Below are 15,965 nucleotides of genomic sequence, written 5' to 3'. Positions count from 1 at the left end.
TTGTATGGTTTGACGTACAAATTTAAGTGGAAAATACATGCTCGACCAGGACTCGCACCAGGGTGTCTGGCATATCGTGCCATTGCTCTACCAACGAAGCCACCGAGGCAGCCTCATTTTTCGCTTCGGTTTTTCCAGTGTTCAATTCTCTCTGACAGTCGTACTGCGTCTCGATATGAAACACTAATGACGTCAACGGTGCCTAGTCTTCCTGTTTTGTTTGTGAAATTTTAACAATTGTAATCAATGAAAAGTTGTTCGATATTTTATTGTTATTTCACTCGGTGTTTCTTTCAAAAGCGTGAAGTACTATATCTAACTACAGGTAGTATTACTGGAAGCTGTGTTTAGTGTGGAACGAGATGCAGTGTGGATGCCTAAGGTAGTGAATCATATACTCTCTTTCTTGGATCTGCAAAAGAGAAGGCGAGTGAGCGGAGCAAAGCAGTGCGCGCTGCTGCAAACGACTGGTAGCTGCACTCAATTCCCTTCTCTCGAGTTCATTGGACAAGCCTTCTCGGGTCACTACTTACGCAGAGACTTGTTTTCATTCGCTCGCCCCAGAGATTTCAGAAACAAAGTACAGGTTCCATATTTTGCCCCAAGTCAGACGTGGTTCCCTGGAAGGCCATTTGTGTCTTGTTTACGTCTCGTTGTTCTCGCCAGGGGAGCGAAAATTCAATTATTGAATGACAGACAGCGTAAGCTAACAAATGGTTGTTTCTAAAACACTGAAACGTATCTTCATTACCATGTGAAAACAATACTCATCTTTAATATGTGTTAAATAAGTAATCCATATATTGTATAATCCCGCTCGTGGAGAGCAGTGGAGTGCCCATGGATTGTTAATACCTTCTGTTTTTGACAATTATAATCTTTTCTTCTATCTGAGATTATTTTCTTAGTATGTGGACCAAAGAAGCGGTGGCGGGGTTTGTATGAACCTTAAATACATCCTTGTTATTCTAGATAACTATAAGCAACTAAAACAATAACATATTTCATATTGCACAAAGCCGAATAAAAAAAATGTTATGTTACATTATGACGTTAAGATACTGAATGTGGCCCAGAGCCTTAAATAATATGGTCGTGTTTGGATATCATCCCAGAATGTAGGTGTATTTGATAGTGTGTTAGATCGTACACACGTAAATAAAAACATTGATGTACACCACCTATTTCAAGTTCATTTGAAATACAGTAAATGCATCAAGCGATGCTTCTAATTTAAATGACTTCCTTTCCGTGTAAACGCACTCCCACGAAATTAGGCGGGTGGCAGAAGTTCGCGGTGTTGCCACGTCGGAATACAATCCCGTGTGTTCGGAGGTTTAAGAGAATGAAAGATCTTGTGTAGAGATGGTCTTAGTAATCCATGTGATACAAACTGACAGTATTTGCTCGAAGGGTCATGGATGAAACAAAAGTTTGAATTTGAATTTAAAATTTTGGGTGCGTCAGCACTTAGGCTATTTTGCACCCGTCACACTATGCGGGGTCCAGGCCCTTATCATAACAAAAATAAAAGCGTGCCTGAAAACTAAAATATCTTTACCTTGGTTAAAAGCTGAGGCTGTAAAGGAGCATTCAGCACACACAAGGACAAAAGACAGGACAACACACACAAAATTATACTGGCCATAGTGCCAGTCGCCAGAGCCTCGTTCGTCTGCAAAATGCAGTCCAGGGTGGAAACAAAAGTGCCCCGGAGAGAGGTCGGTCTGACGCTCGAACTATACCGCGTTTGTTACAACCTGTCCCGCTTCCCGCGCTTGCTGATCGCTGGCTTTTCTAGCATAAACCATGCGGCGTTGCTGCTGCAGACCGCGTGAACTCCGTGCTGGGGAAAGCCGAAGCCAGGCTGTGAATAAAATACGCGGAAATGCACAATTTCACAATTCCCCTTCCTGAATGTTCCAGCTAAGATAGCACTAAACACAAAAAGGACGCAAACAAATATCACCACGCTTACAAATCAAGCTTCTTCAACAAGACAAAAACAAAACACGTGAGTTAGACAGCAACGTGGCAACAGCGTCTACGTAAGCTACTTTCTTCTGCCTTCAATTCGCTCCTCGCTGCCCAGCAGACGACTTGTTCCTAGTTTCTCATTGGCTCCAAAACTGTCGAGCCATCGCTAACGCGGGAAACGGGACAGGTTCTAACAAACGCGGTATAGGCTTATCCACTGTAAAAGTTATAATAGATTTCATGCATTCGCACCTATTTCGTTTCATTATATACTAGTTTTGATGCATACAGACGCTCTCTTTATCTCAAATGATGCATTTGATATTTTCCTCATTTCTACCTCCTTCTTCAAAGGTTGCATCTATCTCCTTCTCCCTATCGTATCAGTTATTTCATATCCGGCATACAAAATTAGTGGTTGGGGAGTGAAATGTACAGGTTGAACCTTATTCGTAATCTTCTCTCCCCAGTTTTCCCAGAGGAAGGGAGGGAGGGGGGGATCAGGAAGAGTACTTTGGATAACTGGTAAGACAAGAAAAAACCCACGTCTGGAATAAGCCAGAATTAATTTGGAACATTTTTTCTTTTTTTCATTTTAATCATGTTACGGAACACTTTCCATCGAATTTCAGCACAAGAAATAAAAGCTAGGGGGGGGGGAGGGGAGAAGGCTAAGAAAAAGTAGGGATAAGACGGAACAAGTTCCGAGCAAATAAAGATTTGTAGCAGGAATTTCTTCCGCGGGAGCAACGTACGTGACCTCCTCCTTCTTTCTATCTCACAGAGAACAAATGTTCCAATCTCGAGTTGGATGTTTGTAAGAAGAGAAGAGGAAATAGTGGATATTAATTATAGACTCCTGGAGGATTGTGGATGATTAAAAATGAGACTATGACGAACGGGAGAAGAAAAGGGAACCGCAGATTAAAACTCAGACGTTGTTAAAGAAAGAGAAATGAAAAATGTACATATGTTTATTTTTAATCAAGTTTCTTTGTGCGAAGACGGAAATAAAATTAAATGATGTTCTACTTCTGTTTGGTACACACAATCAAAGTATGAACTTCGTTGCTAATGAATCATATATCATTTGAGGTTGAATGAAACAAAAAGAAAATGAAGATAGGATTTTCACCATCCGAATACTTCATTACGTGATAGGATGTTTCTAAAGTGGCTGCCTGTTACGCTGCAATCCACAATCAGTGAATCAATTTTCAGCATAGAATATTAATTTTAATGAGTTCTCATGAAGTGCAAGGTAACTGAATTCATTTCTAAGAGATTTTTGGAGCTGTGCGTAGGCTGAATTGCGTAAACGCATACAGCAAGTGGTTTCGTTTTCTATCTCTTCTGGATATGTTCGATTGATTGATTGATTGATTTGGTGTTTTAAGTCCACTTTATGCACAGTAAGGCTAATCGGAACTGGACCTACAGCTTAAAGTGGGATCCGAACCACTATGAGCCTCCACCGGGTATCGAACCCGTGACCCCTTGATTACAAGACGACGACGCTACCACTGCGCCATCGCGGAGGCCCTGGATATGTTCGAACAGGTAAAGAAACGTGAGAGGGATAGTGATGAATTAAGATTGCATACTAATAAGGAGTCAATTTGACTAACATTTAAATAAGTGCATGAAATAGATATTACATAGTAATGCTGATTCATTTCTGTAATATATAAAGTATCAATAATTATTTTGGAGTTCGTTGTTACAATCTCAAATATATGGAGAATTAAATTACCGTACTGCCTAGTATTATCACTGAAGATTTGTCGTTATTGTACAGTTAACGCTCTTACAGGTTTTGTCTTGTTCTTTATATATATTTCGCAATATTCCGCTGAAATTCAACTCTGAATTCTGATTTATTTTCTCGTTTGCATTACTATTTAGACATTAAATTATTATATTTTACCTTCAATATTCTTCTTTAGCACTGTAAAGAACTCTCCTCTTAAAAATAATTTTAAAAAATCGAACCTTTTTATCCTAATCAATACTAACTTATCATGCAAATCTAATTCTATAAAAATAATATTTGCTACATTTAAGTATTTAATGCAAATTATCTGAATTATAGAAAAATAGCAGAATGAACAATAAATAAAACAATACTTTGCCAAGCTCCGTGAGGTATTGTTGAGGTATCTTTCTTCACCCACTCCACTTCCGGAAGTGGGTAGCCAGTAGCGGCGCACCTTAGTCGGATATTCTCTCCTTCATGCACGATGATTGGCTGTCTGTCCACTGCCTCTCCTCCTGAGGAAGGAAATGTAAAATATTATTAATATTTTAATATGCATATATATTGAGTTCTTTTAGAAGAAACTATTGGTTCAGTAACGATCTTCACACGTATCTATTTTTCTTATCGATATCAATAAGAATCAAGGACTAATCTTCGTTAATAGATTTGCGAGTTATGTATTAAAAGTTAGATGAATCTATGACAGTGGTTCTCGACATTTGTGAACCCGTGTCCCAGTTAATTATTTTGTCAAAAGTACACGCACTGATTCCAATTATTTTACTCGTAAATAGTTTTCTATTTTTTTTAACTTCATACATTAATTAATATGTATGTACCCTTGAAATTTATTAATCAACAAATTATGGCATATGTTAGATCGATTATATATCTAGGCTTATTGACAAATATAAAATTTGGTATAATTTAATTGACAATGACTAGATCTAATGGAATCTTTTAATTTTCTCTGACCAATATCATTAAATTAATTTGGTAAGTGCTGATGTTCATGCGCAGGTTCCATTTCGGAGGCCAAAAAATTCCAATTTATCAGAATATTTCCACTTCTGTATAATTATTAATGAAAATTGCTGCGCAAATTCAATTAACAGTGGTGCAATCTCCAAATTTGGAGGCGGGAAGCATTGCGCATCTCAGTAAAGATTGCTTGATCACTCATCGTGACTATCACGAAAGCATTTTCTGTTATCGAAGTAGAATCTCGAACAGAATGCAATCTTTCCAGATGGTTGCCAGGTTTAGGAAAATCTCTCTCGGCCGGGTAAAATTGACGACAGGCCCTGGTGGTTGAGAAACACTGATGTATGGGCATTGGTAGATTATCTTGGGCTATTTCATATACTTCCTTGAAGAAAAATCAGAAATGAAAAAAAGTACAGCATTGCAATGCAAGCCGTGCTTAAAGAGTGAAATGAAATTTTCTTAATATTGTACAAGGTAAATAAAGGATAATGAATTGAGATATTATAAATGAAGTATTTCTATTAACTGAGACTGCTCTTGGCAGCAGATACTAAGCTATGTACATACATACTAAGAAGATATAAGAAAACTATGAATTTAAACAATATTGAATATTGATTGATTGATTTGGTGTTTTAAGTCCACTTTATAAACAGTAAGGCTAATCGGTACTGGACCTACAGTTTAAAGTGGGATCCGAACCACTATGTGCCTCCACCGAGTATCGAACCCGTGACTTCTTGATTACAAGGCAACGACGCTACCACTGCGCCATCGTATTGAATATTCATTTCATAAGCTCTATTAACATTCTCATCAATCGTACTTTTGTAGATAGTCTGAACTATAGTAGCATAATATAAACTATATGTTACACAATTACTACCTAGTGTATACAATAATAAACTAAGAAGCAGAATTGTCATAAATAAGACAATGAGAGTTTCAGAAATATTCAAAAGCGTAATGTAAATTAATGTACAGCAATAAACAATTTGAGACTACATAAATGGGTTAGCCAGAACTAGACCTAGTCTCAAGTGGAAGCTAAGTCATTGAAATACTCTCCCACAAAAATAGAATATATTTACCAATACTGTTTTGAAAAGGTTCAAGACACACTCACATGCTCGCTCGCATTAAAAGCAGCCGGTCCGTGGGGGAGCTATACTGTTAGGCTGTTTGCCACGTACAGTACACATATCATAATCTGTTATCTGAAGCTTCCAGTAGATGAAAGGAAATAAATTAATACATCGTCGCATCACTGCTAATACAACGAATGTGCAAATATTGACTTTTTCATCTAAGTGTGGTTTCTGACTATTTTTGTTGATAGATTTTTATAAGGTCCTAATAAACAGCCAAATGTTAGTACATATTTTACCGATGACAATATTTGTGCACAAGTAAAACCTGTTTTGTGCAGGGAATTGAGTATTATAATGCTTTTATATCAAAGATAAGATTAGCACAATCGTGGTTTTGGCACTGATGCAACGATATGTGATTGCTGTCTCCAGGTTACTCTGAAACTAACTAAATTCCATTCTCAACAAATCTCTAAGGACCAAGGCCTGCCATTGGATGACGCCTGGTCAGCGCACCGCCGCTGTTTCTTGGCTTTCGAGATCGAAGCCTGCTACTTATTCTTTGTCAAGTAGCTCCTCAATTGTCCTCACGACGCTGGGTCAACCCCAAGAGTTTGGGGAATAAAAGCGGGGATCGAACCCGGGACCGCTTGCAACAAAGGCGAGAGCTCTAGCCATTTGGTTATGCGGGAGCCCCTTACAGTAACTCATTTCCCTTATTTAAGTGGGCACGAACGAGACTTCCCCAGTCGATGAATGATGACTTGGTTCACATCGACTTATCAACGAATGACAGCATTTCCCACAGCTCTCTCTATTCCTCCGCGTCTCATCATGTTGATGAGCGAGAGTGGGAGATGAATGATGCTGCGAATCTCGTTCCCAGACTCGCGGCACCGCCGAGCATTAGTAATGCTCATATTTCACCTCGCGTCGGATCGCATGACATCTCTATGCTCTCTCGAAACTCAGCCCTGCATTTCCCCCGAAGTTCACACTTTTCCCGAGAGATGGAGGAGCTGTCAGCGACAAGAACAATCCAACCCTTTGGGCTCGCAGACATCTGGCCTCCGTCAGACAGAGTAATCACTGGCATAAATCCTTGGAGAATAATGACGGAGGTATTAACCGGGGGGAGTTAAATATGAGATGGAAAATGCCGCAACTGAAGAACAAAACAGCCGCGCGGATGCTGCGTTAGGAGCTAAGAGGACGTCTCTTTTCGTTTGGTGGAGAGAGTGTCGGGCTTTGTTGAGCTTAGAGTGATGTCACTTATTAAACGGGTTGGGTTTCATTTGGAATCCTTTTTCAAAATCGCAAATATGTGATATCAGGCAGGTTGCTGCTCGGCAAGATAGCAAAAATTTTCATTTAGACATTCGTTTAGCAACACACAAGGAAGCAAGACAGCGCAGTACAATAATTTTCATTTGAAATTTGATAACAGGCTCTGTAATGACGAAAGGAAGAAGAAAAGTGAACCACAGAGCAACCACATAGCCACACCCATGCTGACGTTACGAAATGAGAGGACATCTACGATATTTTAGTTCGGCGCAGGAAGTGTCGCGTTTTGCTGAGCTTAGAGTGATGTTGATTATTATCGGTAAAAGGGTTACGTTTCTTTTGGATTTGACTTGCGGTTCAACTGGATAGCGAGATTTTAATTTAGACATTTATTTAAATGAATAGCAACAGACAATGGTAATGCATAGTAATGTGTAAGATTCAGTAAGACTGAAGTACAATCGACCAATTATCATATGTTTCTGAGACACTGCCGAACGGAATAACAAAGGATTGACCGATTGGTCAATTTGGCTTATTTTACTCTGCTTTTCTGCAACTTTTGGCTAATCACGAAGATGAGGATGAGAGATAATAAGATGAAATTTATGAAGAAACACTCGCAAAGAACACCCATGTTCAGGTTGTGATTCGAATCTGGGATCCCTGGATCGTAGCGCGATGTGCTAACAACTCCGCTGCAGAGATCGGGGGAATAATACAATAGAACCACATGTTAAAAGTCAGATGCAGTAAAACGAAGAAAAGGAAAGAGAGAAAATTAAATGGTGTTCTACTTCTGTTTTGTATACAGAATCGAACTATGAACTTCGTTGCTGCTGAATCATGTATCATTTGAGGTTGAATGAAACAAAAAAATGAGGAGAGAATATTTCACCAATGTTTCTACATGTTTAGAATGTGGCTGGCTGTTATACTGACTGTTTCCACTGCAATACACAATCAGTGAATCAATTTTCAGCAGAGAATATTAATTGCAGTGAGTGCTTATAAAGTGCAAGATAACCGAACTGTGCTGTAGGCCATATTGCGTGAACACATACAACAAATGGATTACGGGGCGAATATTTATTTGGGTGGAGATGAAACGAGAGCTGAAGGAACCATCCCATCTCTTACACACAGAAAATTAAATCGAACAGTTGAAACAAAAATGCAGTCTGTCGCTCAGATCAAATGTTTAAGTGCATAATCGAAAAAGATGTTGGAAGGTGCATCAAAAACGCATCACTTAATGGATTAAAGTACAGCTCGACAAAGAAAAACACTCACTTGCATCATATGATGCACTTTCGCATTACATTTACTAAGGTTGTACAAAAATGCATCAGACTGTAAACATGTTACTTTGCAAAGCGAATAAAAAAACTTTAATGCATCAATCGATATGTTTCTTGTGCATCAAATAGATATTTTCTCTGTGTAGGTTCCAGAAAGTCAGATAAAGTGGCGGTGAGATTCAATGAGCTGATCTTAAAAAAAAATCTGCTTTAAAACATAAGGATGGATGTGCAGTCACTGGCAATATAAATGGGTGATCTACACCCTGAAACACTCGTTTCCTTCCAAGGTGTTATGTGTGTTGCCTAACGCTACGGCGTTGGTAGAAGTTACCACTAAAAAATTTCTATTTAAATCCACTTATCGCCGCAGAGTTAGGCAACACACATAACGCCTTGCAAGGAAGCGAGTATTTCAGGATTTAGGTGTCCCATTTTTATTGCTGGTGACTGTACGATGGGACCGCAGCTGTGCGACATTGAGAGAAATATATGAAATCAAGTGAAAACTCCCTGTAAAGAAGAAGTGGTTGAGATTATACAGTCACGGACACTTCTGTGTTGTAACGATTCCATCGATATTTAATGGGAGTGTTACAACTCAGAAGTGTTCGTGACTGTACTAGATGGCTGGTTGGGATGGACAATGGAGGGTGATGAAACACATTCCGCCCAGTCGAAATTACTGCTAGAAAACGTGTGCCATAATCACGTTCTACCGTTACCTGCAATAAAATTTGCGCCCAAATAAAAAAATATGCATATCCCGTCAACCGTTTACAACTTAATGCATGCAAAAAGAAACAGCTTTTTTATGACGTAAGCGTCGGGCGGACGAGTCCGTGTATTAAATTTGCACTCGAGAGTGTGGCGGAGTGCATATATTGCAGGCGCGTCCCGCAAACGTGCTAACTTGGTAAGCATGTGGATCGTGAACAAACAAGGCTCAAGGGAACCTTCCCCTCCTGGCGACAGAGCATGTTGGTCTCCGGTTCGGTAAATTTGTGGGAAGCTACGTGCCGAACGGGGAAATCATGCAGCTGAGCTCGTGGTGGACGCTCTTGTTTTTATGTACAGGTTTATGGCGTTCGATAGGTTTTCGTCTGTTTGTTAGAAGGGGAAATTATACAGTGTGACCTTCCAATGTTTGTTTTTTGCTCTTTTTAAACTTAAAACTGAAAAAAATATGAATATGTCGCAGCCGGTGTCTAGGTAATGACACTTGTCAGCTGACGTCATCGCTTGTCTGCTTCTAACTGGTTCCTTGATTGATGGAATTTATTGGAAATTGATTATTGAAGGGAGAGGGATGATAGGGAGTGGAGGAAGCGAGAGAAAAAGATTGAGTGAATGATAGACAGAGAAAGAGAGGTAGAAAAGAAAGAGGCAAGGAAGACGGAGAGAGAGGTATAAAAGAGAGTGTGCAAGAAGGCGTTTCTCTCTCTCTCTCTGTGAGACAGACGGAGAGATATACAGAGAAGAAGAGAGTGATACATACATACATCTATGTACACACACACATAATACATACATATATATATAATGAAAAACTCAATATGCTGACCAAGGCAGAAATTTATTTTATTATAAGACATAAACTAAACGTAACGTTTCAACCTTCTAGCAAGGTCTTCTTCAGACTCTGTACCAAGTACAAATGTAACAAGGTACAAAAACAGGACGATATATATTCACAAACATTGCTCCCCTCCTGACTATTAGAAAGTTGTTCTGGAACATTCTAGCAGGTGGCTTCTTTCTTTCTTTCTTTCTTTTTTCTTTCTTCCTTCTCTCTCTCTCTCTCTCTCTCTCTCTTTCTTTCCCTTTCTTCCGCTCTTTCATTTCTCTCTCTCTCTATCGTCTTTTTCCCTTTACTCTTCAGGTCATCCCCATCCTCCTCTTCTTTTCTCTTCTCTTTCTTCCTTCTTCTTCTTTTTTTCGGAAGAAAGACAGAAAAAGATGTTTCCTCTTTCTCTTCTCCTTTCTCTTGTTTTTCTTCCTTCTCTTCCTCTTCAATGGCGGGCAGGGAAATTTTACTTAGCGTTTCTGCCACTTTTGGCTAACCCCAACTAATCAATCGATTAAAGAGCCGTTTTATGCAGACACATGAGAAATATTCCATCCTATGAACAACAAGAGAAAGAAAGATAGAATTATGGGAGACATGGGGAGAAAGGGAGGGAAATGGAGACATAGAGAATGGAAGAAAGAGAACGAAAATGTGAGCGAAGAAAAGGGACAGAATAAGGAACACAGAGATACAGGGAGGAAGAGAATGGACAATGAGAACGAGAGAGTGGGAGAAGAACAAAGAAAGACCAGATTGAAGTTTTGCTGCAGTTTTTTTTTAGGTATTTTACCACTTATTTTCTTCAGGAGAAAAAGAAGGCGCCAAAATTGTGACCTGGAAATAAGTGCTTCCTTGTTAATGGAACGGGGATTTGGTCTGCTTTCTCTACCAGAAAATCACTTTTGTACACTATCGCTCCCCATGGGATCGGAAATCCTTTCTTCATCCTGATTTGTAGGCAGGCAGTCGTTCCTCGAGCTCTCTGCCGGCGAGGCCTTCCTTCGGGACCTCCGAGGCGGCGTTTCTTTCTCTCCCGAAGATTTCTCCTGATGAGGTCCCCGAGAGGAGCATTGTGCATGAGCATTGTCTTTGAAAAGCATTGCGATAAAAAGGAATTTTCTATCTTCTGCGATCTTGGAGGCCTCTGGTGGCGGGAACGCGAAAGCGTTGCCTTTCTGAATGGTTCCCTGTTGGTTGTTGCAGCGTGCACTTTGCCAATACGAAATCAATTCAGGAAAACAATCGAACGTTGATTGTACGACGCTTGAAGAGGTTCTCTTTCTAGTTTAAGAGACACCGTGTACTAAAAATAGAACCTGTTATTTCAGGTCGGCGCACTTAATAGAAGAGAAAGTAATACTTGCAAGTTTTCTCTGTATTTAAAATGCCCAATTTTTACTGCATTTCATTTATATCCAAGTATATGATTTTTAGTATAACGATATCTATATTTGGCGCCGTAGTCGGTAGGATATCTAACTGCCACTCGAGATACCCTGGTTCGATTCACGAGATGATTGATCTAAGGTCGGAATTTTTTCCGGCTTTGTCTTCGCATGAAGCGGCTCTGAGATTCATCCAGCCTCAAAACAGAGGGCATGATTCTGATTCGAGGCACCAAAATCAGATGGTAAGCGCACGCCTATGGTCTCTTTGTTTGTTAAAGTTTTTGTTTTAAGTCCACTTTATGCACAGATACTAATTGGGACTGGACCTACATTTCAAAGTGGAGTCCGAACCGCTATGCGTCTCCACCGGGTATCGAACTCTGGACCCCTTGATTACAAGAACACGACGTTGCCACTACGCCATTGGGGAGGCCCTCACCTATGATCTATCGTGCTCATAATTCTCTCTTTTCGACAATCGGTTCTACTCCATACAGTAAAGTTGATCACATACGTACTAAACAAGTTATATCGTCAGTGAGAATGAAAGCTTATTTCATAGTATTGTTTTATATCTAAAGAAATTGTTTGCTCTCATTCCTAGTCCATATATAGCATTCCTGTATCTGCATTTATCCTACATATTAAAACTAATTGTGATTTTAAACTTTTTCAGTGTGAAGGGGTTAACGAAAATTGAACATTTCGTGGAAAATTATAATAATATAATTTGTAAAAGTAGAATGAAGTGTGTTCCGAAACGAAGAATTTATTTTTCACGTAACTGCTGTAGGAATTGATAATGAGAAATATAACTCATAGCTAGGGCTTAAAAATGAAATACAATGATTTTGTCTGAAAAAATCTAAAAAAAACTCACGGGTGATTATGCTTTTAAACCACTATTCAAATTTGACTTCATGATGTCTGCTAAATTAAAAAGTATTGTTTAGTAATTCTCATTATGTTGACAAATATTAATTTCTTTTGGTGTACAGTAAAGATTAGAAATTGTTGCACCCAATAGTCTTTCAAAATATTCTCAAATTATCAATGGATTTTTTTAATTTTTAGAAACTGGTTACTTTTTGGATACATTAGTTGGAAACACTAGAATTAAACTCAAAGTTGCGGTTATTAAAAGGCGGGAACGAGGCCGGATAAAGGTTTCTTGAACATATGAAAACATTTTCTGCAAGAACATTTGTTCGATTCGTTCCAATCCTCTTCTGTTGCCTCTCTCTCGGCTCTTAAGCTGTTCATTGAATTAAGCCACTTAACGAATAATTACGCTTTTCGCCTTTTCTTCAGGTTTCTTCTCAGTTGCGGTTTCCCCCTCCTCGCCTTCTCTGCTTATTCGTTGGGAGCCTGTGTTCTGAGCTGTGCTGGAACCCAAGTTCTGAAATATTCATGCGTCTAATACCGTTCTTTGAGAGTCTGAAGCCAGACTGAAGGATGAAATGAAATGAGAAGCTGCGGTCGGCTTTGCAAGTTCTGTACGGATATTTCGCTTTTGAAGGCTCGCGATTTTGGAACCTGCTTTTAAGCATAAATGTGAGCTAATAGTGTTGCCTTTGCTATGAGGTTTAGAGATACCGCATTATCCGTCTAGGTGAACTAATATTTAAGTTTGATAGAAAAACATGAGTTAGTGCCATGTCAAATTTATCTAGCTGTACGAGCTAATTGCAGTTCTCCGGAGTTAGCTCTTTACTGGTTTAACAAATCTATGCGAGGTAATAGCAATCCTTTGGATTTTCAGACAGAAATTCTCTGTCCGCTGGTTTAATCAATCTAGGTGAGTTATGTACAGTTCTGCGGATTCACTGATAGAATCAGCTCTCTACTGGCTTAACCAATCTATCAAGTTAATTGAAATTATTCGAATTTTCAGGCAGAATTTCTCTCCCTACTTTTGTAACCAATCTAGTGACTAAATAGGAATTCTCCAGATTTTCAGACAGTAATTATTTGTCTATTGGTTAAACCAATCTAGTGAGTAAATTGGTATTCTTTAGATTTTCAAGCAGAAATACCTTTCTACTAGTTCAACCGATCGAGTGAGTTAATTGGAATTCTTTGGGTTTTCGGATAGAAATTGCCTCTCTACTGGCTTAACCAATCAAGGTGAGTTAAGTGGAGTTCTCCAGATTACTTTAACTAATCTAGGTGAGTTAATTGGAGCTCTCCAGATTAACAAACATGAATTAGCTCTCTACTGGTTTCTCCGTATTTGCAGATAATAAAAAATGTGAAATAAATGCAGTTCTTCGAAATACGTATTTAAAATGAAACACTTCCTTGGCATCTACAGAAGAAATTCGCCGATACTTACATCATTGTTTTGGTTATACTAAAATAAGAAAGCCATATTAATTTACTTTAAAACCTATGTCAAGTTATTTTAAGCTCTAAATGCTACTCTTGGTGGAAATGTAATACAGTGCATTCTAATAATCCCTCCCCTTGACATATGACCAATCAGACTTCGTCAAAACCCGAAATACTTAACGTCATTCATTCCCCAAGAAAGAACCAACTATCAACTTACAAAGCATCATTAAGGAAGAAGCAGAGTTGTATTTTGTTTTCTTGTCATTCTCCTTAGAAAGGGAACGACAGAAATTTGAAAAAAAATGTCAATGCAAATCTTATAGATTCTTCTGTAGCTCCGTAATTATGTTATGTTATTGGGCATAGTTTCAGTTAATTGAGTTGGAAATGAATAAAAAAACATGATTTGGATATTCATTTTCTTAACGATTACGTTAAATAGAGAGAGCGGATATTGTGTTCATTTGGAAGAACGTTTCCCAGAGAAATACTTAAAATAAATTATGTAAAAATCTTCTCCCCAAATTAAATACATTCGTAATTTTCTTATTTAGTGTCGCATTTCTCCAACCTTTGGCTGATCGCGACCGTGAGTGATGATTAGATAAAATTGGTGAAGTACACTCACAAAGAACCCCCATTTCCAGGACGAGATTTGCACCAGAGAACTTCTGTGGTCAGATTGAAAGACTACTACTTAACGCGAGCAGCCACCGGTCCGACCAATATATGCGAAGATTGTTATAAAATTTTAATGAAAATACTTTTCTGTCTATCAACAAGAGAGCCTACATAATCTGGCAGTGAAGTATTGACATTTTACATAAGAGATCACTGTTCGATTCTAGGAAATACTGATCTTTTACCATCTTCTAAATAGTTCAGATTGTGACCATGATATTGTAAAATAGACACATTTTCTGTAAACATACACTGCATATGTTTAATTATAACTCCATTAAGCCTTGTTTCCATGATTATGAAAAACTAAATATGCTGACCAAGGCAGTAATTTATTTTATTAAAAAACATAAACTAACGTAACGTTTCAACCTTCTAGCAAGGTCTTCTTCAGACTCTGTATCAAGTACAAAAGTAACCAGATACAACAAGAAGGGTAATATATATACACAAACATTACTCCCTCCAGGCTATTTAGAAAGTTGTTTAGAACTTTCTAGCAGATGACTTTCACTTTCCAACTATACTTTCACCTAACAGGCTAAACACAATTACTTCCATATAGAATGTGGTTGAACTTTTTAATCTCACGCTCTTTTCCCTTCATTTTTCTTCCTTCTCCTCTCCTCTTTTTCTCTTGTCCTTTCCACTCTTTCCAACATCTTCTTCCATTCTTTGTTTAACTTCAGTCCCCCATTCCAGTTCATTGTGTCTTCTTCGCCTTTCTTCTCTATTTCCTTGGCTTCCTTCCATTTTCTCACTAGCATTCTCTTTTCCCTTCCTATCTGCTTAGCCTCATCCCACTCTATGTCATGTCCTGTTTCTCTCGTGTGTTTAAATATTGCATTTCTTTCTCTCTTAAGTCGTACATCATCCCTATGTTGTTTCAACCTGTCTTTCAGCCTTTTTTTCGTTTCTCCTATGTACACACTCTGACATTCTTTACATTTTACTTCGTAGATAATCCCTTCTTCTTCCTCTTCTCTGTTTTCCTTTTTCTTGTTAGCATTCCTCGCTATTCCTAAGATGCTTCTCCCTCCCTTCCTGTAAGTTTTAATTCCTGCTTTCCTAAGCACTTTGCATATCTTTTCTGTGGTCTTCCCCATACTCCTTATTCCAAACCTTCTCTCCTCTTTTTCTTTCTCTTCCAATTCTCCCCTGCCCGTTTTCTTACTTCTTCTGTTTATGTCCAGTCTATCCTGCTTCTCATAGCCATTCTTTTCCAGCTGTTTCCATAGGCTATTTATTTTGCCTTCTTTTTCACATTCTTTCATGCATATTTTCTTGATTCTGTCCTCCATATTCTTTATAAAATTTATTTTTGTCACCTCACTTACATCACTTCTTTTGTGGCAGAATACCCCTGCTGCACACTTCTTCTGATGCCAAGCGGTTTCAATTTCTTGTCCTCTTTTCCTTTTCATCAATATATCTAGATAGCTTAACTTGTCTTCTTCTTCTATTTCAAGTTCCAATAATATCCCTCTTTCTTCATCTTGAATTTCTTTGGCAAAAATGTCAAGCTGCCTCTTCGTTCCCTTCCATATGCCAAAACAGTCGTCCACATATCTGCAAAACTGGAAACCATTT

General features: G+C 38.5%; 1 protein-coding gene across 1 annotated transcript in view; it reads right to left on the bottom strand.

The window, feature by feature from the left end:
• Nucleotides 1-15,965, bottom strand: part of LOC145995376 (uncharacterized) — a 532,139-nt gene that overhangs the window by 57,916 nt on the left and 458,258 nt on the right. Inside the window, exon 6 of the mRNA XM_083131981.1 lies at nucleotides 4,105-4,248. Coding sequence (XP_082988107.1) covers nucleotides 4,105-4,248 — 144 coding nt within the window. The remainder of the gene's footprint in view (nucleotides 1-4,104; nucleotides 4,249-15,965) is intronic.

Source organism: Lepisma saccharinum, chromosome 11, assembly GCF_977018435.1.
Source record: "Lepisma saccharinum chromosome 11, izLepSacc3.1, whole genome shotgun sequence".
Lineage (NCBI taxonomy): Eukaryota > Metazoa > Arthropoda > Insecta > Zygentoma > Lepismatidae > Lepisma > Lepisma saccharinum.
This window is presented reverse-complemented; position numbering and strand designations above follow the sequence as displayed.